The sequence below is a fragment of the Phalacrocorax carbo genome, chromosome 3 (genome assembly GCF_963921805.1).
Source record: "Phalacrocorax carbo chromosome 3, bPhaCar2.1, whole genome shotgun sequence".
Taxonomy (NCBI): Eukaryota; Metazoa; Chordata; class Aves; order Suliformes; family Phalacrocoracidae; genus Phalacrocorax; species Phalacrocorax carbo.
In genome coordinates this window covers 100,685,189-100,711,601 of record NC_087515.1, presented here as the reverse complement: position 1 = coordinate 100,711,601, position 26,413 = coordinate 100,685,189, and the positions used below count along the sequence as shown (strand labels likewise).

Below are 26,413 nucleotides of genomic sequence, written 5' to 3'. Positions count from 1 at the left end.
CTGTCCTGCTCCCACACTGTATGCCCAGCAGACACTCAAAAATCGCAAGTCACTCTTAACAGGTGACCCCTGAGGGCCCTGAAAGGAAAAGCCCAAATTCTTTGGTCTCTGACATTTACCCATAGATGTATTTTTTAAAGATAAGGAAATTCTGAAATGCAGCTATACCTCCCTTGACAACATCCATTTCCCAGAACTGGAAACTGCCTCTCCATATGCCCAAAATTAGAGAGTATGGCCAGAGTGGTTCATTGTAGAGCCAAGCATTTGCCTGCTGTCATTTTGGCACTAAAAAACCCTAAATCAGCGGATCAGTTCTTTTCAAACACTAAGTACCTAAGGATTTAGGGCGTAAACGTATTTAGTATTTTCCAGCAGAAATTCTGTTTCTGCTGCTCCAACACAGCTCAGCATCCAGCTGCACTGGACTGGAGGGGAAAAGTACACGTGTCTGCAGTCTGCCTAGGAATTACTATGGTTCACAGTATAATATAGAAAGCTTTAAGGAAATTCTAGTTTACAGAGAGAAATTACACAGATTTTTCTTGAAAATTCTTCCAGAAGGAAGACTCATCTGCCAATATACATAAGCTGATTTCTTGTATGGTACAAAAAAACCACAACAAGCCTCCAGATTTTTTAAATTTGTATTTAAATCGGTAAAAAAATACTGCATAAAAGAGACTATTGGGCTTGTTTTATGGCAAGAAAACTGTTTTAACCAGAGCAAGCTGCATTTTCCTTAGCGATGTAGCAATTCACGCTATTATTTATGCTCACAGTCAAATATATTAAGTTTTACCAGTATCTCAATGTAGAATATCTTCTCTGAAACACTAATTGTTACTATTACCCATCCCGTGATCATTCTCAGACTCTTTTGTTTGGAACTGGTAACACTGATGTACATGGATCAGATAATTCCTATCTCTCACTGTAACTACATAGGGATTTTGTTTTCTTTTGAGTCAGTAATGTTGAAATTGGATTAAGATAACAGTCACTTATGAGGCCTTCTCTACAGAATTTGCTTTCATCACTGCCATATTTTATGCTACTTAACTCTAGAACTTCATTTTTTACACCATTCTCATATGAATGAGTGTCCATGAAGTTCATACTTAACTTTAGATTATACTTAAGGACTACATACTTTATGGAGAGGAAAAAAAAAAACCAACCTCAATTTTGGTTTTTCTGACATACTCATGAGTGAATGTAATAACTGGCATGCTGGCACTGTTCTTTATCATCAGATGAAATGAAATATGATGAGTGACCAATCTCAAAATCAGAGGACTTAGTCTATCAATTTATTTGTGTTTAAACATCTTTAGCTGGTAACAAACCCTTCATACTCCCCTGTCTGGGCAATTGCTGCTCTTGGCAATAATAACCTGAGTGGGTGGTTGAGAATGGAACTGGCAGATGCAGTACTGATGCAAATTACTGCTACTTAGCAGCACATGCATTCATTCATCCAGGGAGTCATTTTTTATCATTCCAGAAATAAGCCAAAAGTCATAAAATATTTTACTTGTCAATATCTAGAAATAAAATCTGTAGTGTACTCAACATTTATTATCATAAAATATACAGTTAAATAGATAATTGGAGTGTCAGTATTCCCAATGTCATAAAGAAATCTCTGAAAAAAAAAAGAAATACATTCTGTGTGCCTAATTCGTCTGTTTTGTGGTTGGGTTTTTTTTTAATATTGCAACTGGAGACCTTATAATGCAAGTGTGACTTCTGATATGCATTACCGAGACCAAACAATGCCAACCATAAAATCCTGATTAGTCCTTCCTTTATTCTGGCATATTATTTCTTTCATTATTTTAGCTGCTGAGACGAATGACAGAGGTGACAGGAAAGCAGAATAACACACTACATTACTAAAGGCAATACACAGCTCAGTGAAATTAGCAGTCATTATTTCTGTGTTGACCATAATACTGCTGTTCTACAGACTGAAAGATGCCACAATGCAATCGGTACTTGTTCTTTGGATCAGATATATATGAAGCTGCCTATATATGAAATGCCTTAGGTGCATTGACCAGACAGCGATTCCAAACACATTTTTTTCTTTTATCTATAGTGCATTTTTACACACATTTAAGCAAAATGTCCACTTTGTTATCTTTTTTAGAACTATGCCCTGAATAAATATTCAATCTTTTTAAAAAGTCCCATCTCTAAAGAAACAATAAACAAGAGAAAAACCTTATTTATGTACACCAAACCTACAGCAGTAATCCATACAAGTTATACTTTCTCAGGAGAAATGGAATTCTCTCAGAACAAATGAACTTAAAGCTGCTTTCTCTTTTCAGTTAATTATTGAAATAACAGTGGTACTATAGTAACTGTGGCGGTCTACAACTATATGGGAAGCAAGCTTTGCGTAGCAAGAGAAAAACTGGATTTAAGCAGTTGATGTAACCTGAAAAAACCAAACAAGCTTTGGAGTCAGAGTCTATTATTAGTCTATTAATGAGCCATTAATAAGTAGACAGGCAATCTAAGTGTAACAGATAAAGCACAAATGTATTGACAATAATTGCAACCAGATTACAGACACAGTACCTTAGCTTTGTCCCTCATGGATCCTTTCCCCAGGATGGACATTTTTGCTCCGGTTTCTTCTTGTAACCTCTTCAAGGAGTTTCCCCTTGGTCCAAGCAATTTCCCAACAAAATTGAACTAGAAAAAAAATAAGAGAACTATTTTAGACCAAAAGCTGCTTTTTCAAAAACATAGTAAAACTTTACAGACAAGTTGCTTTAAAGAGAAAAGTTTACTTTCCTTTAAAAAAAATACTGCTACTTAGTTCTGAGCCTAATGCATTGGGATACAAGTCTGGAGAACCAAGGTATCCTCTCAACTATCATAAAAGGCAGCAAAAGCATTCATGGTTTATTTGAACACCAGGAGGCTCCTCCCTAGGACAAAATGGCCAGTGGCTGCTTAGGTTTAGCTAACTGCTACACAAGGTCTTTGGTTAGCAGTCGGTATAGGTGAAACCCAGAGAATGCATATATTCTTTCCTGAGTTAGCCAGCTTTATTGGCAAAGTAATATATTCTGCAAAGTTCGAACTTTAGGTGGATTATTAGGAACTGATGTTTTACATGTTGATTTTACAATAAGTACTGCTTTGTTTAGTGGCTTCAAATATCTGTTTTGCCAGCAATGGAACAAAGCAGAAACAATAGATCACTGTAGATACTCAAGGCTATTTTCTGAGGGGATTTTAAAGAGTGCTGGGCTTTGTCTGACATGCTGCTAATGTTCCTAAACACTGCACAGCTCATGTGACATACAACTCTTTTTTCTGTATGAAGAAGAGATGTCTACATGAAAATCAGAGGACAGAACATTAAATAGATGAGGTGGTCATGTCACGTCAGCACGAACAAGTGAAAAGCAGGTAGTCTATTAAGTAACAGTAATTTGTTTATTCTGTAATCAATAGTCTCTTCAATTTACTATTTTTTATGCTTTCCAAAATCTTTTTCAAGACTCTATGGCATGCGGTCTTTGGAAGTTGACTGGAAACCATCAGCACTTCCTTAGGATGTTTCTAATTTTGTTCAATGAATGGACAATACTTTTTCCTGGCTTTCAGCATAGAATAAGCTTAGCTAAGGAAAAAAGTGTGTAATTGTATCAGTACTCCCTTATTTTCATTTCAGAGATAAAGAGCATGATAAGAAATAGCAGTCAAGAATATGCTGCTGTCAAAAATTCATCTGAATGTCTAAAAAGATGTTATAGCATACCCTGTTAAGCCATCAAAGAAAATAATATGTAATCACAGAACAAAAAAAATATATAAGGTGAAATCCACTGCCACCTAAACCAACACAACTGATTTCAGCAAGGTAACATGTATAGGGGGAAGTGGTAAGTGGTAATATTGCAGAAAACCCCAACAAGCTTTGAAGCTCCCAGAGGATTTTTCAAGCTTGTGTGCTTGTATTTTTTTTCCCAACTCTGTTGACTTAATAGAAGTTATGAACTCTTCAATAAATCCTACTCCATTTTGGGGCAGGATTTAGAGATGATGCCCTATCATGGCAACAACCATAATATGTCTTGAAACTGTAGCTATGCTTCTTCCAAGGACAACTTGGCTTAGAAGTTGTTGGCTTCAAACTGATTATTAAATTTCATATGAAAATAAACCAAACAATGAGGTAAGGAGTGGATTTCAACTTTAGTACTAGACGTTGGACTTAATCTATTGATAGAAATAAGATTTCAAAAACTATACATCTCATGTATGTGAAGGATTATTTGAGAAGGCAGAGCAGACAGGAGAGCTTTTGCTCTTTGGCAGAGAGCATCTTACCTGCAGAATGGCTGTTCACAAGTTACAACACCAAATCTTTTGTGCCACTTACGCATCCCCGATCAGAGAAGAACCATCTACTGCTGCATCCTTTCAGTGACTCCTAATATTAAGAAAAGCTGCACCTCAAAAGCTGGAAGAGCTATACTGCTATGTAAGTTTGGAGGAGACTACAAGAAGGCCAGGCAAAGCTCGACTCCCTTTGTTCCCTGAATGGAATAAAACTATTAAAATACACTTTATGAAGATTTATGCTGACCATTTACATTTAAGTACTTCATAAACTGTCTAATAATTACCCTGACATATTGCTGCAAAGGAGCAGTATGGCCAGCATAAACCATGTGGTAAGTGGATTTTAATCACTTCACAGGAAATAAGTGCCTGGGGATTTTAATTCTATTGATTATGTAGCAGACAGTCACTCACATTTCATCCACCTTCTAAAAAAACACATATCAGGAAGCAAGCAGTTACCTACCACTGAATAACTGATTTGCTCTTAGTTTGGTTCCGTCTAAAGTTGCAAAAAAGCCAGTGCACTATATCAGACATTCAACTGTTGTGCTTGGTCTTCCCATCGCCAGTCTAGGGCCACTGGCTATCCTCAGCACCAGTCTATAATCACAAAATTCCCCAAAGTCTGAAAATACTGGTAGAGTAACTTTGACTCAAGAACTTACGACAAATCAAATCCTTCATGTTCACATGTGGATAAAACCAGCACACAAGTAAGAGAAAGTTTCAGTGAACAGCACAAATCGTAAGAAATTTGAAACACACTTTATTCCTCTTATTTATTTTATTACAATGTGCTGGACAACAACCTGAACAGAACGAATCTTAATACTGGAAGGCTTAGGCTGCAGTTATAACCACAAACGCACACACGCACACAGCCAAAGCATAGAGCGGCAGTGAAGGAAAATGTGGAAATCCAGTCAGTTTGACTCTATATGACGACCCTTGCTCACAGACGAATGTTCCTGGCACAGCCACTGTAACTGCAAATCTTATTTTGCAATCTTAGTTCTGATCCAGTTCCACCACGTGTATAGATTTTCTCCAAATCTAAGCCCTAAGTCTCTGGAATAATACCTGGTCATGTTAGGAGAGGGAAGCTGACAAATGACGACATACAGAAGAGAGAGTGTTAACAGAACACTTTCATTGTTGGGGAGAAAACAGACTTCCACTTGGAAAACATGGTTATTGTTGTGTTACTAGATTTTTTTAGAGGTGGCTTAACTTTTCAATCGTAGTTATGAACGTGAGCTAGGCTTTCTGTGTGCTTGTAGATACCCTTCCTGGTTTATGGCAAAGATTTTGCACATTATTTTCTTAGATTTTTTTATCATTTGTCTGTGGGAGACAGATGCATGTCTTCAGGGGAAAATTATCTGGTGATAGCAGGGGATGCTTTACTTATAATCAAATGCACATGACGCTTCGTGTGTCAACAGCTGTGCAATAAACTTTCTCTTGTGCAGAATAAAACCTGACAGAGAATATAGCTCAATACATCTTTTGAGTATCCACAGTCAGTTTCCCCAGTGTCTTCCCCATACACACAGTTTCACCAGGTTTATCTGCATCTTGATTACTTCCACACTCCACCCCAGATAAGCAATCAGACTGTAAGGCGCCCAATGCTAACACTCTGGCTTCTCAGTCTCCATCAAAGTTTTTACTCACAAAACTTTTTTTTTCTCATGGAAATAGCCAAAAATGATATCACACACATGGACACACAAAAATTATTCTCTTTCCCCAAAGTGTGCTGCTCCCATTCCTCTGCAAAGCTTTGTGCTTACACACTTACAGAGAACACTTACTGACAGTGTGAGACATTCTGCTTGAGTCTATATGCTAGGACTGAATATTTAAAACCAAAGATTAGGTAGCCAAGAAGTATAAGGAAAATTAAGAAGTCTTAAGAACTAATTATATGAAATTTCTTACCCAAAACCTGCCTGTGTTAGTGAAAAGCTTAGAGCTGCACTCCATGCATGAATATATATATATAATCACAGACCTGCTCATCTCCAAACCCCCTTGCAGTAAAACATGTTGCACATCAACACGTCTCACCTGCTTCGGGCTAAAACACTGCCCAGCGACATGGCACCATCAGAAGCACATCAGAAGTTACTCCACCATATAGCAGCCCTACCTGCTCCCCATAAAATCTATCCAATCTAAAACCACACCTGTCTTCCACTCCACCTCCCTTCTGCACATGGGGGCAAGAATGCTGGTAATCATTTAAGCAAAGAATCATATAATTTGCTGTTATGTTGCAACATAAATCTCTAGCATCCAGTTCTTTCAAGATTGAAAACCTCCATTTAGTGTTAGTAAGGATTTTGACCACCTCACCACAGCATACCATAGGTATAACAGACCTAACACACGGCTTACAGTATTAACATTCAAGCCTCAAACTAAATATAGTGATTGAGAGAAAATGCATGTTTATATTTAGAAGAATATTTGTTTCTGTGTTTGATGTAGCCCAAATACATGCCTACTAGAACTGTAACATTTCATATTTTATAAACATCACTTTAATTGGGTTTTACAAGCAGAAACAAGGAATATGCTTGCCATTCAGAAAAACTATTTGTGTCAGTGACTGTTTCTGTTTTATACACAGATCAGTGTTCAGAACAGTAAAAAAACCTTGACAAATAAAGAATGGGTCAGACAAGCATTTCCAGCTGTAAGATAAAGCAGCACAAAGCCCTGAACTGGAATAATAAATTAATTCCTCCCAGAAACAGCAAAATAGAAACAGAACTGGCTTAGGCAATGTGTAATAGGTTTATTTCTCAGCATGTTCTATTCACCATAGGTATCAGTTCCTCTGAGGGGCGACAAAGTGTGTTTCCATTGGCAGAGCTACTTATCCTCACAGAAACCTCTCCCTGTTCATGAAATCAAAGAAAAAAATCCTTCTAAATTCAGTCCTGCATTAAAGAAAAGGGGAGGAGACAAAGATATTAGTCACTCATGAATAAAACCTTACTGACTGAGACCTGCTTATACATTAGTTCTCTTCTGGTCCTATTCTAGGACTTCTGATAGTTCATTTATTTTAGAATAGCGTTTATTTTAAGAGTATCTCACCTTTTGATATGCATAGGGGACTTCCCCTCAGGTTAAGGTAGTACTGGAAGAATATGAAGGGAAATTTTATTTTTCTCAACACTTTGTAAGCATGACGATGCCCATAATAACATGCTTTTACTTTTGGTCAGCCCTGAAGTGGTCAGGCAATTGGACTAGATGATCATTGTAGGTCCCTTCCAATGGAACTATTCTATTCTATTCTATTCTATTCTATTCTATTCTATTCTATTCTATTCTATTCTATTCTATTCTATTCTATTCTATTCTATTCTATTCTATTCCATTCTATTCCATTCCATTGCTCAGCAGATTGTGCAGAGTTCACATCTGCCTTCCTCTGTATGTAGCTGCTTACCCCAATACCTCTTCAATATCTAGTTCTTTTTGGCTTTTCCAAAATGAATTTAGTGTTCCAGAAAAGGATGCAATGTTATTTTTTTATTACAGCAATGCGATGTTTGCTGTCTTTGGAGAAGAGCTTACGAGAAACCTGTTTGGTAGGGCTGAATTTTGCAGGGCTCTACTTTAGCAAGGCATGTCAGGAGACAGCAAACAGCAGAAGCAGAAAATTAATGTACTCCTTCAGAGGGGTTCTGGAGGTCTACTCCAAAGGACACGTGCTAACGCTTTCTTCAAGTACTGCACCACTGAAACTTCACTGTAGCAGTCCCAGAACCAAAGGAGAAAGCTGCCCTTTCCTACACAGCTCACTAAGCCTCTTCTCTTCATTATGCTTTGAACAATAACCTGATGTCAGCCTGCGGGGAGAAAAATGGGCTCAAAATTAAATGCTCAAAGGGAAAATACAGCTTATTGAAGACTCCGGGCCAAATTAATTTCTGGTTTAAATCAATAGAATTACCTCAAGAATAAATTAAATCCAAGTAACAAAGTTAGAATCATTAAAGTTACTGTGACTAGAAAATTTACCCAAGAAATAAACATTTTTTATTAGACATTTTTTTTACCTTGAAAAATGCTGGGTGTTCATATTTACGGTGTGCTTGAAGAAGATGCTGCAATATTTGTCTGGCTATTTACTAGCTCATAGCAAGCATCTGAATCTACAGCGAAAATACATTTTTGGCATAACTCCATGAAACAGATGGTCAGCAACTCCAAACAAACACCTTCCAGATACAAGTCCACACTGAGATAGCAAAAATATCCCCCAGCTTTTCATTTTTAGCAGTTTTCTGTCAGATTTTGGTAACAAGTTGTGGCATTTAAATAAAGCAATTGAAATGAGTCTTAAATTTTAAATACATTTTCTGATTAAAAAAATGTTTGGTGTCAATGTATTTTTAATCAGTTAAACTTTCTTAACTCAGGAGAACTTGAATATCCATTTCTCTAATAGATGCATTAGCAGTGCAATTTATTATAATCTGCTAATCTGTCAGACACTCAAAGATTTTATTTTGTGGGATTCTGTTTTTAACTCTGACATGAGGTAATTGAGGAAAAGCCAAGGAACCAATTAAAGTTGCAGATCTATATTAAATCTGCAATTAACAAGTTTAAGGCATTTATTATTTTAATTGCAGAGATATCCAGAGACACTCATCGTACCAGGCACTGCACAGACACACAGGAAGACATAATCTTGACCCTGAAGGGTTGTCAAACACATTAAAAAAAATCAAACAAACCTTGTGGAATGTATGTGGCTACTATTGCTTATTTGGATGATCTGGGAGTGACTGCAGGAACTACTGCCGTTAAAATCAGTGGGCTTGGTTGTGAATCTGAGTATTACTCAAGGTAAGTACAGTAGTACCAGCTTCTGCTGACAGGAGGACCATGCCAGAGCCTGCTTTTTCAGCTCAGAAACGGGAAAGAAGATGCTAATGTCACATTTTATCTTTCCCTTTTGCCTTTCTCATAATTCTTTTGTAACTTGGAATAAATTTACCTTTCCTACACTTACCCCTATTTGGCCAGCCCAGCTGGGGCAGTGAGGGAGATGAGGGCAGACAGGAACAGTTCTCAGGCTTCTTTGCCCGTGCTGGGGAGGTTAGACATGTTAGCAAACTAGTCGCCAGTCAGAGGCCATGACTGACACCAACCCATGTCTACAAAAAGTTGGAAAGTTCTTTGAGGGCTGACTGGTCCTTAATGGAAAACTTTCAAAGAGCAGCAGTATTTTTTAAAAACTGCAGAGTATGCTGAGCTAACGGTGATTCTGCCCCTGTATTTAAGTCGTACTCGGTTGAATCAAGGGCAAGGGGCCTCTTTAGGACAAAAAGGCCACCTGCCTTTTAACATTCATCCTAGCCAAGCCTCAAGTAGTCAACTTTTACTGTTTTGAAATAAATAAAATACAAGGTAAATAATGAGGACTTCAATTTTGTATTTAAGACTGGCTCATGTGAAGGACATTATATAAAACGATATTTGTGTGAATGCTAACAATTCAGACTGCAGAAGAGCACCACTAAGCTTTTTTCAAAGCGCACACTTAAATAAGTTTAAATTCTGCATATGCACAGGTATGGAAATAAGTACTAAGACTACAACACTTAAAAGCACAATCAACATTTGGCTAATTGGGCTTATTACTCCCACAGATACACGATTTACTGGTCACAGTAATAAACACCATCTGCTCTTTGCTAACTGGCAGCAAACTACCAACTTTTTTCTAACTTGAAGAGTTTGGAATGTAAAAGGAAGATCTAAAGGAGCTGTAATACGGTGGCATTTCCAAGCACATCATCTCACTCTTACTGAGCTGAATATGATTTTATATTGGGGAAAAGATTTCTCTTTGCCAGGTGCTGTATTTGCAAAGTTAAGTTCTAAGTCAACAAGAACCAGGATAAGTTAGGGGTTGAATACCCAACCATAAAATTAATATATCTTTCCCACATATCTTAGTGATACCAAACTAGTAAAAATGCAGCATAAAACTCAAATTTTCTTTCAGTCAAGGAAACTGTAACAACAGTTAATTTGGACCCAGTATGTTAATGAACTGATTTAACATATATGCATATACTATCTAAGTTTGTAGACAGCACTGTATTAAACCACAAATGGTTTATATTTATCTAATTAAAAACTCTGTTAGTCAACTAGATTTTGCCTTTTATTATTAAAGTAATTATACTTACAGCAGCATTTATATATCAATTTACATATACTGAGCACTTTGCAAAGGTTAGTTTTATTCTCAAGTTATGTTCACAATGGAAGGAAGGCATTACTTTAAATTGATTGATGTATGCAAACTCACATAGCCCTAACGAAATTAACCCAGCCTGTGAAAGCACTCAAAAGCATTTTACAAAATTCTAGTTCTTCCTCCTCCCCCCCCTATACTTTCTAGACTGTGGGGGTTTTTTGTTCTTTTTTACTATGGAAAATGCAAGAAAATACAATCTCTCTTCCTTATACCTCAATACCTTCTACTTTTCCTACACTTAGAGAGGAAAACCAAGTATCTTTCAAGATTTTTTTTAATGAGGACTTGAGTGATCTGAAGTGGTAATGCAATAAAATATTTTAAGAGGATCAAATCATTACAAAACAACATTCACATGGTGAAAACAATTGAGTAAACCTGTGTTAATTCAAAGACTCCAACTGGTGCTGAATTCTATTCCCAAGGTGTTCAGGTAGAACACCTCTCCAATTCATACTTAAATTTCAACTATATTTCAAGTTGAACCTGGATATACACAAGTATATGGGACCTGATGAGATGCATCCCAGAGTCCTGAGGCAACTGGCTGATGTAGTTGCCAAGCCACTCTCCATGATATTTGAAAAGTCATGGCAGTCAGGCGAAGTCCCTGAGGACTGGAAGAAGGGAAACATTGTGCCCATCTTTAAAAAGGGTAGAAAGGAAGACCCGGGGAACTACCAAACTGCCAGCCTCACTCACCTCTGTGCCTGGGAAGATCATGGTGTACATCCTCCTAGAAGCTGTGCTAAGGCACATGGAGGACACAGGAAGGTGATTTGAGGGATCCAGCATGGCTTCCTATGGGCACGTCCTGCCTGACCAACCTAGTGGCCTTCTATGATGGAGTGACTACATCAGTGGACAAGGGAAGAGCTACGGATGTCATCTATCTGGACCGCTGCAAGGCCTTTGACATGGTCTCCCACAGCATCCTCTCTAAACTGGGGAGGTACAGATTTGATGGGTGGACTGCTTGGTGGATAAGGAATTGGTTGAATGGTCCTATCCAGATGGTAGTGGTCAATGGCTCAACGTCCACATGGAGACTGGTGACGAGTGGCGTCCCTCAAGGGTCTGTACTGGGACCAGTACTGTTTAATATCTTCATCAATGACACAGACAGTGGGATCAAGTGCACCCTCAGCAAGTTTGCAGGTGACACCAAGCTGAGCGGTGCAGTTGACATGTCAGAAGGACAGGACAAACTGTAGAGGTGGGCCTGTGAGAACTTCATGAGGTTCAACAAGGCCAAGTACAAGGTCCTGCACCTGGATTGGGGAAACCCCTGGTATCAATAGAGGCTGGGGGATGAAGGGATTGAGAGCAGCCCTGCAGAGAAGGACTTGGGGGTACTAGTGGATGAAAAGATGGACCTGAGCCAACACTGTGCACTTGCAGCCCAGAAGGCCAACCGTATCCTGGGCTCCATCAAAAGAGGAGTGGCCAGGAGATGGAGGGAGGTGACTCTACCCCTCTACTCCACTCTGGTGAGACCCTGCCTGGAGTGCTGCATCCAGCTCTGGAGCCCTCAGCACAAGAATGACATGGACCTGTTGGAGTGGGTGCAGAGGAGGGCCACAAAAATGATCCGAGGACTGGAGCACCTCTCCTGTGAAGACAGGTTGGGAGAACTGGGGATTGTTCAGCCTGGAGAAGAGAAGGCTGCGGGAAGACCTTATTGCGGCCTTCCATTACTTAAAGGGGGACTACAGGAAGGATGGAGGCAATCTCTTTAGCAAGGCCTATTGTGACAGGACAAGGGGTAATGGTTTTAAACTAAAGGAAGGTAGATTTAGACTGGATATAAGAAAAATGTTTTTTACAATGAGGGTGGTGAAACACTGGAACAGGTTGTCCAGAGGGGTTGTGGAGGCCTCATCTCTAGAAACATTAAGGGTCATTTTGGATGGGGCTCTGAACAACCTGATCTAGTTGAAGATGTCCCTGCTCATTGCAGGGGGGTTGAACTAGATGACCTCTGAAGGTCCCTTCCAACCCAAACCATTTGATGATTCTATGATTCTATTAAGTGAAAATTGTACAAATTTAAGACAACAGATATTATCCTCTAGTCCATTCAATCAAATGTGGTAGGACAGAATACAAACATGGCAATGCAGAATAAATACTGTTAGATATATTTCCACTGTTCACAAGCTTGCTCTCAAAAGCCACATACTGCAGCACTCTGTTCCAAGAGCAGACCGTACACTAACCAAATAGATGCTTTTTCTTAGCTTTTTTGCTCATGGTGATGAGCTATGGAAGGAAAATAACCAGCGTTAACTCAATATCTGGCACAAATGGTTTTCCACTGGTTTACATAGCAAACATACAGGACACAGAAAGACCCTTTGCATTCTCCAAATTGAAACTGCCCTGGCTTGCTCTACAGCATGCAAACCGGAGGGTCTGCAGGGCCTCTTCCTCCATTGTACACAGGCCTAACTGCAATAGTCATAACCAATGCAGCAGATCCCTGAATTTATATTTCATTTAACACTGCTGATCGTAAAAACAAGCTTAACATATATATAGAGTAGTCACGCTGTAATTTGATATAAACTTAACAGATTTAGTAAGTGAAGAAACAATCACAGCGTTAAATATGCATAAATGGATTGTGATTCTTTTTTCCCATTATCAATATTTGTTAATGTTTATAATTTGCCAAGTTGATAGACCATAGTACTCACTAAATGCAATTCAGAATACCTACTCAGTCTCACAAAAAAATAGAAATTTATAGAGTTTTATAACATTTGAGTATCAATAGCATCTAAAGACCTGAGACTAATTTGTAATGCTTTGCTGATGGCACTCCTTTGCAAGGGACATAACTGTGTTTCAAACTTAGTTAACATAAGACAGAAAAAAGTACTTTCAGGGCAACACTTTGAAAAAAGAACAAGACATACTGTATGCGACAAATGAGCCGGCAAGTGTGAGCTGGAGGGCCTGAGTGGCTTTGAATAACACAGGCTGTAATATCTAACAGTCTTGACATTGCCATACAACTCCAGAGCGAACAAAACTGTGGCTAGGATGCTCCTACCTGATAAAATATTAAATGGTCTGCTAATTTTTTTTCACTTGCACCTTTTTTCTTATCCTGGCACCTCAGGCTAAGATCTGATTCTCACTTAAAAGAATATCATAGAAGTAATATTGAATTCTCCTCTAACAGAAGATCAAGAAACGCCTCAGGTATATTTAATAACTATCTAGTTTTAACTTAATATTTATTCCATTGTAATTATCCTGCTTCAGCACATCTACAATCTTCAAGAAGGATGAATATGTTTGCAAAATATGTATTAAAGTTAGCCATCAATACAAAAAAATGGCAGTGAATATTTTCCATTGTCCTTGTCAAGCCAGTATGTCCCCAGCTCCAGCTGCTCAAGGGAGCCAGGAGTGTTATCCTGGAAGGGTTAAAGAGACAGGGTTAGCCATACCCAAGTAATTAACTTGGTATCTAGGAAGATGGTTCAGCCTTTGAAACTCACTTTCACATTGGCATCTGACTCAGTCAGGTCGCTGGTGTCCACGGTTCCCAAATTTCAAGCACATCAGTCCTATTCAACACTCTTGTCTGCCTTGGGCCACAGACAGTCAGTGTGGGCTGCCGTAAAACTCCAGTTTAGCTGTGTCATTCATTTCATTAACTTCATGAACTTTGGTATCTCACACACATTTATGAGATTCATAAATTCCAGGTCTGGAGCTAGGTGTTCAGTGTCTAGATCCTGCAATGGACAGAAGACCAACCTCTAGCCCTCTTGGGAACCTGCACCCTGCAGCACTCTTTATGATCCTCCAGAAAATCACTGACTTCAAGTTCTTTCATGGAGTTATAAATGATGAAGTGATTTGATTTCCAAACTCCAAGCATTTATAACCTCACCGAACCCTTATATTTGTCTGTCTGAAAATTCTGTAGCCACTGAAATGAACTAAAAAAACCCACAACAAATATGTGACAAAAAATACATGAAACAATAAGCAAGATTAACTTTCAACAGACACTGGGGGAAAGTATAAGTATAACTTTATGTGGAACGTTATATTCTGTGGAAATCTCAAAAGCCCATTGAAGTTTTTAATTTAATAAAGACCATATATGTCTTAAATCATCTAGATTATAGCAAAGTAAAGGAAGCAAACTGATACATTCTTAAAGGTAAAAACTAAGGATTTGTTCGACCTCTAAGTTTCTGGGAAAGTTCTCCCACTGCAAATTTTAAATAAAACAATCCTATTCCTCTTAAATTTAAAAAAAAAAAACCAACCACCCAATCCTATTCCTCTTAAAATTGAATGCTTCTGTAAATAATTTTGCACCAAAATAAGAACAGACCAGTGTACTTCAACCTGGAACAACAATGAAATCAGTAGACAGCTACTGATTCATGTAATCTTCTCCATAACAAAATGCTATACAATGATATTGACAACTTAGCAAATGTACTCTCACATTTAAGCACCATCCATAAAATCACAATTAAGGTGGTATATATTTTCATCATTAGATTCGTATGAAAAACTTCCTTATGAAAATATTATTTTATTTAAAAGCCAGTGCCTAACTTTAAGTTTCATTTAAAGCATCTATATTCACAGATATTTGCTTCAGATGACAACTTTCATCTTTGCTATGTCTTTTCTCATGGCATGTACCATCCTGAGTTTTGTTTATAATTACAACAGCAAATAGATATTTCTGAATGTATTCTAAAAGTATAATTTCCAGACTAAGGTTTGTCAAATCCTTGCAGATGCAGAGTATGGACACTACACCTTGTTTGATTATTCTTAGGCTTCTCCATCCCACACTTAGAATCACAGAAAGCAGTTGACTCATTAATCTTTAGGAAATACAAAACAAATGAACTCCAAGCATGCTAACAAACATGGATGCCCAAATCCCAGAGAGGTTTTCTGCTGGTGAATTCCAGTGTCACAGCAACCAAGCCCTGTCAGCCTAGAACTTCAATATTCTCTAAGAATACCACAGAATATGTACCACATGAAAATTTCTAATTTAGTACATCCACACAAAAAAAGGACTATGAAAAGAAAAATGAAATGACAGGAAAAAATCACTGTGAAAAATAACAGTAATAAATTAGAAAAGGGATTGTTCTATGAAAATCCTATTCCTAAATGATGGAAGTATGGAGAAAAAAAAAAACAACAAAAAAACAAACAACTGAAACTGAAATACATTATCTTGGATGTCCATCTGCAGTCTACAGTGGGAAAGAGGACAAGTTTTACAGGGAAACTGCTAGCCCAAACCAACTTCATTCTTTCATGTTCTCAGGACAGGCCAGGTGGAACACCTGAAGTGACAACATGCCATGTCCCATCTACCATGACATGGACAGAGACCTGTACTGGTGGCTCTGAAGAAAACGTACATCCTGTGGACCTCATAAGAAGTCTGCACAGACTCCAAAGACATGCTAGCGTCAGCAGTTTCCAGTCCTTATATAAACTGAGGAATGCTGGAGAGAACTTCTCGTGGCCAAATGTAGGTCGTCTGGGAGCTGAAAACGGGACCTGCACAGCAGCACACTTTGCAACATTCTCATTACACCATGTGCAGATTCAGAGAGAAGGGGATGCACTGAAGCAAAGCTGAAATCTCAGGCTGAAATAATGGTGTTAGGAGATTCACCTGGAATTGAGGACACATCTAGGATAGGGAGAGTGTTCTCCAAAGAATAAACGAACATGGAAAAGCCGATACCATATACCCGATTTCCGAAAGACAGCCATTTCACAAGGTTGTTTATCAAAGGCTCATGATGAAACCAGGCTGTCATGCGATTAGAAGGAAGGCCCTCTCATGGGTTTAAAAAAAAAAAGTTTAAACAATAGGAAAAATTTGCAGTAAATGGTCAATATTCATACTGGAGGAAGCCATTATTTGAGTCCTGCAGGGATCCAGTGGGAGACTGAAGCTGGAAAAAGCACTGAACAGTGAGAAGAAAAACTTTACTGATGATGCTAATGTAAGTCAGGGCTCTGAAGGCAGGACTGGCTATAAAGAACTACATGTTATGATACTTGGTAACAAACTGACAGCCAAAATTCAATGTAAAAAATATAAAACACATCAAACAGCATCCAACCTTTATAAATAAAATGACAGGCTGATTTTAAGTGCTTAGAAATTATATCAGGAAAAATAACAGATAGTTCAGTGCACAGTAATAGTGAAAAAAGCAAACTGTATGTGCTACGTTATGAATTTTTGGGAAGGAGTAACTAAAAAAGAGAGAATAGCATTATGCTACTTTATAAATCAATAATACCACACCACCTTGAAGACTGTTTACAGTTATACCTCGTGATTTCAGAAAGGCCATAGTAGGACCAGGCAATTTGGGAAAAAAAATTATGTTTCTGTACAACCAGTGACTAAACAGGTGTCACTGAGTGAGTCCTGAGCTATGATTCTTCATCGTGGAAAACACAACTGAGAACTGCAACAGATCTCTAAACAACTCTAAATTCCTGAGGAACATGAGGAAAGTCAATTGGATGTGACCTCCAGACCCTCCTCCACGACAGAAACGGGCACAGCAGAAGATCCCAGCAAGCTGCCATCTCAAAACTAGCAGAAGAAAACATTCTGCACAAGATTCCTCCAAATTTGAATTTTAAAAAGTATTGACAGATTCATCAGAAGAAACTACCCTGCACTCGGGACGTCTTTGTTGGAAGTTGGGATAATATTTTGGAGACGTATTTCTGCAGTTTGACTGTAGTCACATTCAGTTTTAGGTGCCCAGTGTTGGTCACTCCTGGAAGAGCAGCACAGCAGAACAATGTTTTTGTTATAAGGCACTGAAGTCGTGGCATGCAGTAACTGGATTATAATGTGATTTGCAATATTTTGCAGGTATTTGCAATAGTCAGAGATAATCTGTGTGTCATAGTGAAGCAAGTATTGACCTCTTTTTACTTACATCCATCCTATTTTCATTGGGTGTATGGTCACCAAAACATTACAATGCAAAATTAGAAACAAAAAAAGCAAAACCATTTTGTTCATAGTGTATTGTACTGCAAAAGTAATGATGGTTTTATGCAACATTTTGCTTTAACATGTGATACAATATTCTGCTTTCATACTTCAGGTATATATATAGAATTCTTGTGTTTTAGTCCAAACATAATTGTCTTAAACAGATATGGTAAAAAAAACCCCAACATATTTGCATTATACTTTGATCTGAATATTAATCTCTAAAGATACAATTTTTGACAGTCCTCTGGAATTGTATCTACCAGGTTTTGTTCAGACACAAAGACAGCAATTTACAACAGTGATGGCAATTAAATAAATTATAATCTTCGTTTTAATAAATTATCAGCCCAGAAAAAATAATTACATTCATCTACAGAGGCATGTTTCCTTCCGCTATTCAGTGGGAGCTGTCAATGTGCATTTTTTATTTCATGCAGATAGAATATGATGAATAAATGAATTCCTTGCATTTCTTCAGACTACAACATATATAACTAGGCTGAAGACCTAATCCTACTTCTCTATTTGTACAGGAATGATCATATTTTTATGGATAATAAATGGACATAAAGTAACTAATATAGATGTAACCCTGCCACAGAATTACCATCCAACACTCAGATTCTTATACAACTCCCATGCACATATCGGTCTGCTTCAGATGGAAAAAACGAGGGTTCTCCCTTATTTTTCTTATTGATTTACTAAAAATACAACGATTAATTGGTCTGATGTAAAATTTATAAGAATTAATATTAAAAAATTTGTTATTATTAGCTCTTGTAAATACGATTTTCAAAGATAGCAGTTTATAGCTTTGCCATGTAGACAAAGAACTAATAGGTAACCCAAAATAAATATATTTGTGAAATGGCGTTTTCAAGTAGTAACATTAATTAAAATTCCTTATTTTTGCTTTGTCATTGAAAAGTGTCAAATTTATTCACAATATGACAGAATTCACCATGACAGAGTGAAGATGTGAAAATGTGTTTTATATTGGATGTAGACATAAAGGTTTATCTGTAAAATATATGTTTTTAATATTTATTTTATCTTTATAAGGTTTTGAGGCCATTATAAGCCATAAGCAGGAGGTAGTTGGCAAACTCCTAAATAATTATTTTTCAGAGATAGTTACAATGTGATGAAGAACTGGTTATTAATAACATAAAAGCGCAAAAAACAAAAAAGGTTATACAAAATTATAAGATATGGAGAAGATGAGCAATGAGTCAAAAAGAAAGTGACTCAGCGATGTTTACAGCATGGGATCTCTATGGTAGGTCTTAAGAAAACACGAGAAAAATACCCTTTCTCAATCATAATTACTCTTAATTTGCTCAATCTGAGTCTACACTTTGGAGAAAAAGATATGTCATTAAAGAAAATTAATGAAACATTCAATGTACTCAGTTACTCCTTATTTTCATGTAAATGGTTTTTAAGTGCTCTGATGTAAACAGCTAAATGACAGCTTTCAGAGATAATCAATATTTTTTGTTTTATATTCAAAAGAATATTTTAAATGCCATTGTCAGTAGGCCTGTATGTATACAAAAAATCTGTGTATCTTAAATGAACTCTATCAAAAATCTTTTACTGTAACCTCTCATTTCTTTATAAGCAGATCACAGTCCCCATTGACCTGAAAGCTAGAGGTAATCAATGTGCCAGTGTCTCCAAGCAAAATTTAGTACAGCATATCTGAAAACAAATACTTTAAAACAAGCACTAAGCAGAAACAATAATTTATTAGGAGCTATAAATATCTTTCCATTCTCTACAAAATGGTTCCTTATAACTGAGATTTCCCTGTACTTCTGGAAAATGCAAGCCAGAAAAAAATGTACCAGCTAAAAACATATTGGGCATGTTTCCCCTTTTAAGCAGTTTCTTTCTTAGCTCTTTGTCCTAGCCTGTATCATTAGCAATTCTAACACATTTAGCTAATTACTATGAATCCTTACTTGGTTAAAGTGACTGCACATAGCTAATCAGATTGGTTTCCTTTTAGTTGCAACTGCAATTTCAATCCCATTAGCCATTAAAAATAAAAACCACTACATATTAAAATTATTAAAATAGAAGACTATTTGGGACAAACTTCATGAATAAAGACTCTGTTCTAGCCTTGCCAAACCACCAATTTCTGTTTAATTTCATTAATTCCATGTTGGCACAATCCAAATTACTTCATATAGATGTATAGAAGGAAGCTAAAAATTGCCAAAAGTTAGTGGGCTATATTACACTGGGGAGCAGCGTCCCAAAGGAAATTGTGTAAGAACTGTTAACTGGAGAATTTCAACTTTAAGCTGACTAAAATATGCATTATAGAGTATATCATATGCAACACAGGCCTATTTTCTGTTTCAAAGATTCATGTTGATGAGTTCCAGCTCATTATTTCATTCAAAAGAAATGCAATATAATGACCATATTGTGATTCGGATTATGCATCTGCGCAGATTTGCAAAACCCATGTTTACATTTCTCCACACTGGAGCAAGTGGGTAGAACATCATTCTCGCACAGTCAAGCATTTCTTGCTTCTGCTTTGGCTAGACTTTTGAAATTATTAAACACTGTGCAGACAAGGATGCACAGGCTGCATATATGCACGTACACAGTGTCAGGAGACCAAGTCGGCACTGTACTTGGGCATCAGTACTGCTACCATCGTTACAACTGTTGAGGCAAGGCTTTGGACCAGTCAGCGAGCCCTCTCCCATACAATCTCTGAGCAGCCCTTGGGAATTAACTGGGCCAGGAATGATTTCCAAGATGCATTTTTTATGAAGTCATCTTGTTACAGAGAATAGGAGCTTCAATGCTATGGATGTGGCTAAACCATAACAGCCAGCTGCAGAGACTAACGGCTCTGGCACTGCTTAATTCGCTAGTGTAGATGCAGCCACGTGTACATTGGTTACAGTTGAAATCCAAGAGCAAAATATTGTCTCTGCTGTACTAAAGTTCCATCTTGATTAGATTAATGTTATAAGACTCTCAAAGCCATTTTAATGTTTGCATTAAAATAGAATTTCCTATATACAAACTCATTCAGTGTTTAAAGTACTACACATAAATATTAATCACTTCAGCCTCTTTCCCTGCAAGGCTGAGACAAGATTATCGATTACTCTCATACCCGTATGAGAGAGAAGGTATGAACTCACTCCTTATCCTTAAGCACTTTTAAAAACTGTTAAACAGGAAGCATAACATTCCAAATACACATAATTGAAGTGTTTTGAAGGAAGAACAGAATATGACTTTCCCCTTTCTACCCAGCTAAGTCAACCACCACATTACTGAGCTGTAGCAGCACACTGAAAAAATAATTGTGAGTGCATCACCAAACCTAAGGAGTTTTGTCAAACCACATTCTGCAACACCTTGGTAGTAAAGCCCACTATCTCATTAAAAACAGGCATTATGAGAAATGAAAGACATGCAATTCAGTACAACACAAAAATAGAGGCAAGGACTCAGGAAAACTGTAGATGAGTATATTTTGTCTTCCTGGATGTGCTGGGTAGGGTGCTCTCAAGATGCTAATGAGGAAGCTTAGACACCACAGAATGGGAGGTGAAGTTCCTTCTCATGGACCTCACCCAGGTCAAGAGTTAAGGAAGAACATAACCAGAAGAGATGGACTGTCCCATGCCAATACTGAGTTTTTCACTACAGATTTTGTGTTCTACAAATCACTTATGCAAGGAACAGAGCTTTACTTTGGTCTGGACTTCCAAGGGAGCACAGAAGTTTTGGCTGCATCAGAATACCTGTGGAGAGTGCTGCAGTTAGAGGCTATGGCTGCTGCTGTTAGAAACCCACAATACAGACACATGGGAAGGCTGAAAGCAATAGGCAAACAACGCAGAAGATTCTTGGGAGCAGCAGCTGCAAAGCATACCAGTTGCAGGTGGAAGGCTTAACCCAGAACCCCTAAGAGTCTGCCACTGATTTCATCCAAGTGATGACAGCCTTACCTGCAGACAGTGCTACTCAGCTATACACCTGAGCTAGCCACTTTGGGGACATCTCACAGCTCAGGATCAGGTGTTGCGATCTCATCTTCTCTATATTTAAAATGGCAAAGAAAATGCAGTATCAACAAACCAAAAACTGTGGAGCAGTTAAACTGCATTTAGCTCTTGTTTGGACACAGTTACTCAGATTTGATGTGGTCTTAATTTGAATTAATTTCTGAACCAAATAAATACAGAACTAATTAGGACAACACAATTCATTGCACTTAATTTTCCTAAGAGTTCCAGAGCAATCATGCTCCTTTCATGCCAAAAAGTGTAGGAATCTAAATTTTCTGCCTTTTTTTTTTTTTTTTAAACACATGAACACTGAACACCGTATAAACCCTTTCTGACATTGAAATTAAAACTATCTTATATCCCTGTTAACTGGAGTTTATTATTTTTCAATACTGACTGATAAATTAACAGGGTTATTTCAAGGACAAAATATCACCCTTCCACCATAGTTAAATGAGGAATTTTTCAGCCAAATAGTACAGGTTTTGGAAAGTTATGCTGTGTAACAGAAAATATTTGGATAAAATTAATTGCAGCAATCACTGCTGCATCAACTGTAGTATTAGTCAGATTCTTTAACATTTATTTCATATTCACCATATTAACCTCTCCTCAGTTCAGAAGCATCATTTTTTTTCCTATAAATAACAAATACTTCTTACTTCAGTGAAACAACTTAATTATTGGGTTGAAGACACTTCAACATAAGGCAAACACAATATAAGGATATTAAACAATGTTAATACCATTTTTAGGAAGAAAAATTTATAGACCATGATTTTCACCACCAAGCAAATTCTTATAAATCTGTGCTCTTTTTTCTGATAGGGGCTTCATGACACTTAGAGAAAAAACATTAAACTGGAAGTAGGAAGAGATCTCTCCACATGGAAATAGAAACAGTCCCTACCAATAAGCCATTCAGAAGGCTTAACATAAAAATGTTTTAAAAAGCAAAATATCTACAAAGGTTTTTTCTTGTTGCTTTTTAACTGCACCACTTTGGGGGATTTAGTTTTTGTTTTAATTTTAAGTCTTTCTACCTTTCTTTCTACCTTTTTTTCTTCAAAAGAAGTTGAAAATGGAATGATTCAAAATGAAGAGCTTCTGCTGCATGAGAAATTCTTGGGGTTTTTTTGCTTCTGACCAAAGCAGAAAAAATAGTGAAACTTAAATTATTAACATATGAAGTAGGTTTAAAAACTACTCTTCAGAGATTTAAAACATTTTTATGACTTAGTTATTTGAAATTTGATTTTTATGTTTCAATTTTATATTTTTATTATTTCACATTATTTTATTATTTCATGAATGTAAATTGAATATCTGATGTGTTTTGTTAACATTGCTTCTTCTCTTCCAAGAAAAAGATGTTTCAAACAGTACTCATTAGAAGCTGTCACAGCTTAAATATCAAACCAAACGTATTTCAATTATGGTTTTGTTTCATGTTCTCAGACAGTAGTAATCTACTGCCATTAATGGTTTAATATATTTTAAATGCATTATAAAATGAATTTGAGACAGATTTTTTAAGTTTTAAAAAAGTAATCTATGTAGTCTCCAAAAGAACAGAGTTGCTTTTTAGCAATTATTGAATGCACCACTAGGAAGTTTGCTGGTGACACCAAACTGGGAGGTGCTGTTGCCTCTCTTGAGGGACAGGAGGCCTTGCAGCGGGATCTGGATAGATTGGAGCATTGGCCTGTGATTAATGGGATCAAATTTAACAAGTTGAAATGCAGTATTCTGTACCTGGGATGAAGTAATGCCAGGCACAGGTATAAATTCGGAGAAGAATGGCTGGAGAGCAGCCAAGAGGGCAAACTGCATCCTGGGGTGCATCAAACACAGCACAACCAGCTGATCAAGAGAGGCAATTATCCCGCTGTATTCAGCACCGGTGCAGCCTCACCCGGATGGAGTGCTGTGTGCAGTTCTGGGCCCACAATTTAAGAAGGATGTGAAGGTCCCTGAATACATCCAGAGGAGGGCAACGAAGCTGGAGAAAGGGCTGGATGAAATGCCCTGTGAGGACTCGCTAAGGACTCTGGGCTTGTCTAGTTTGGAGAAAAGGAGACTGAGGGGCGACCTCGTTGCTCTCTACAGCTTCCCAAGGAGGGGAAGTGGAGAGGGAGGTGCTGAGCTCTTCTCCCTGGTATCCAGTGACAGGATGCATGGGAATAGTTCAAAGCTGTATCAGAGTGCGTTTGGACTGGACATCAGGAAGTATTTCTTTACCAAGAGGATGGTCAGACACTGGAACAGGCTTCCTAGAGAGGTAGTCAATGCCCCAAGCCTGTCAGTGTTTAAGGTGCATTTGGACAATGCCTTTAATAACATGCTTTAACTTTTGGTCAGCCCTGAAGAGGTCAGGCAGTTGGACTAGATGGTCATTGTAGATCCCTTCCAATGGAAATAGTCTAGCCTGTTCTGGTCTGTTCTGTTCTAGTCTATTCTATTCCAATACATATCGCTATAAAACCTCTCACTTACTCAGGCTCAAGAACTTTTTGTCTTAAAAGTACTGATGCAATTGTGTTTTATGCTATGCAGTCAGAGCTTAGATAATGGCCTACTTAACATAAAGAAATAACTGCATTTTTACCTTTAGAATTTATCTTTTCTCATTCAAGTCATGGGAGTGTTCTTATGACTCAGATCTAATTGGCATAGTTATAATTTTATTTTAAGCTTGGTATTTTGGAGAAAGTTGTTCCACAAAACTGACGAAGAATAATATGGTATTTCTGATGCTGTTGTACTCTCGTTCCCTGCAGCCTGCACTGTAACAGCCCCAGTTTGTAACCACAGCCCTCGTTACCAGAGAAACTTGCATGTGTTCTCTGAATACTGTCTCCTGCCCAGTATATTAACTGGGAGGAGCTGGCCGGGGCGGGCAGGCATGACATATGATATGGAATATCCCTTTGGCCAGTTTGAATCCACTCTCTTAGCTGTGCCCCCTCCCCTCCCGGCTTCTTGTGCACCCGGCAGAGCATGGGAAGCTGGAAAAGCCCTTGACTAGTACAAGCACTACCCAGCAACAACCAAAACATCGGTGTGTTATCAACATTGTTTTCATACTAAGCCCAAAGCACAGCACTATGCCAGCTACGGTGAAGAAAATCAACTCTATCCTAGCTAAAACCATGACACTTCTATATCTTCTAACCTAGGCAGGCTCTGTGAGAATAACATTTGGCTTTGATTTCCATGTTTGGTACACCCTGCACAAATCTCTAGTCCTCAACAAATTCCTGTATTTCAAAACTATTTCTGACAACTGGCTTCACTCAGTGCGTGGCAAAAGAAACTGGCTCCCAAGCAAACTAAGTCAAGGACAGCTTAAGGGGAAAATTGCCAATATGGACATTTCTTGACCCTTGCCACTGTTCTGAGCGTTTGCAGCTCCATGCCTCTGCCCATCATTGCACAGTTTCAGGCAAACTGGACTAATCTTAATACAACTTTAAGAGGGAAAAAGTGGTTTCATTGAAAGCTTATCTTTTGAGAAGAAAATATTTTTTTCTGGATAAAAATCTGTTTGAGAGAAAGGTAGCAACCAGTTGTAGTGATGTGTGTTCAGAGAAATCACTGCTCTTTCAGACGATTACGCAGAAGTACTAAGCTGTTTCTTTAAGATCATGGTTTCAAGTAAAGAACTGGAGAATCAAAGAAAGATTAAAATATAGGGCAGAGAAAGGGTCACTAATATCTGGAGTAATTTGGCTAGTCAAGTAACAGAAGACAACTAACATCACAGTGTAGGCTATCAACTTATTTTTATGATTAAAAAAAATCAAAACAAAATTATCTCTCTTCCAGCAGTGTGTTTAATGCCCTCAAACCCAGCAAATTTAAAAGACGCTGTAGAAGCTTCATGCCTCAAAGCATCAGATCCTTCCTTTGAAAACTATCCAGAACAGCTGGTCTTGCCATTCAGTAATGCTATTTCGTTAAACCTTTCCTTCTCTGTGTGAAGAAGTATCTTCAATAACTGAGTATTCTTGAAAAGCATGTTAAGAAGATAGCAGACAATATAAAGGCAAATAATTTGTGAAGGAATTCCTTTCCAGTAATGCCAATGATTATGTTAATACATCATTACAAGATAAAATTCCATCCTATAAATGCACATAAACCAGACATTCAGTTATTCATGTCCATTAAAATTAATTCATGTAAAGCAAAGACCTTTCACAGGAGATCTTGAAAACAAGGGGACTTCTGGAATAATACACTGGCACCCTTTTTAGAAGAACAGTAGCTGTTTATGCACTCTTCTTGCCAACATTTCATCTTCTTGTTCAGCCCAATGCTACACTTAAACCTGTGCTATCTCCAAACACCAGCCAGTTGCTACTAATCTGTCCTAGGGTGATGCCATTAGACGGTGTTGCAGATTTACACAGCACAGTCTGGTTCATTCTACACCTGCTCTCCACTGCCTCAGTGACCTCTGGGGAATCGTCGCTGGTGAAATCCATCGTACTTTACATAGCCACTGTGGGGGTAGGAAAATACGGAGCAGTAACCTTTGCCTATCTGCTAACTAGTCCTCAGCACTGAGAGGCCTGGCAGAACACAAGTCTGGGTGCGCCATTTGTAGTGTGTTTGCTGTCCTTCAGC

General features: G+C 37.9%; 1 protein-coding gene across 4 annotated transcripts in view; it reads right to left on the bottom strand.

The window, feature by feature from the left end:
* The window catches only part of KHDRBS2 (KH RNA binding domain containing, signal transduction associated 2), a 370,102-nt gene that overhangs the window by 231,942 nt on the left and 111,747 nt on the right, over positions 1–26,413 (bottom strand). For all 4 annotated transcript variants that reach the window (XR_010372297.1, XR_010372298.1, XM_064447858.1 and 1 more), the window contains exon 3: positions 2,593–2,709. Coding sequence is in view for 2 of the 4 variants with exons in the window: in XM_064447858.1 (XP_064303928.1) it covers positions 2,593–2,709 (117 nt within the window). In the remaining 2 variants the exon portion in view is untranslated. The remainder of the gene's footprint in view (positions 1–2,592; positions 2,710–26,413) is intronic.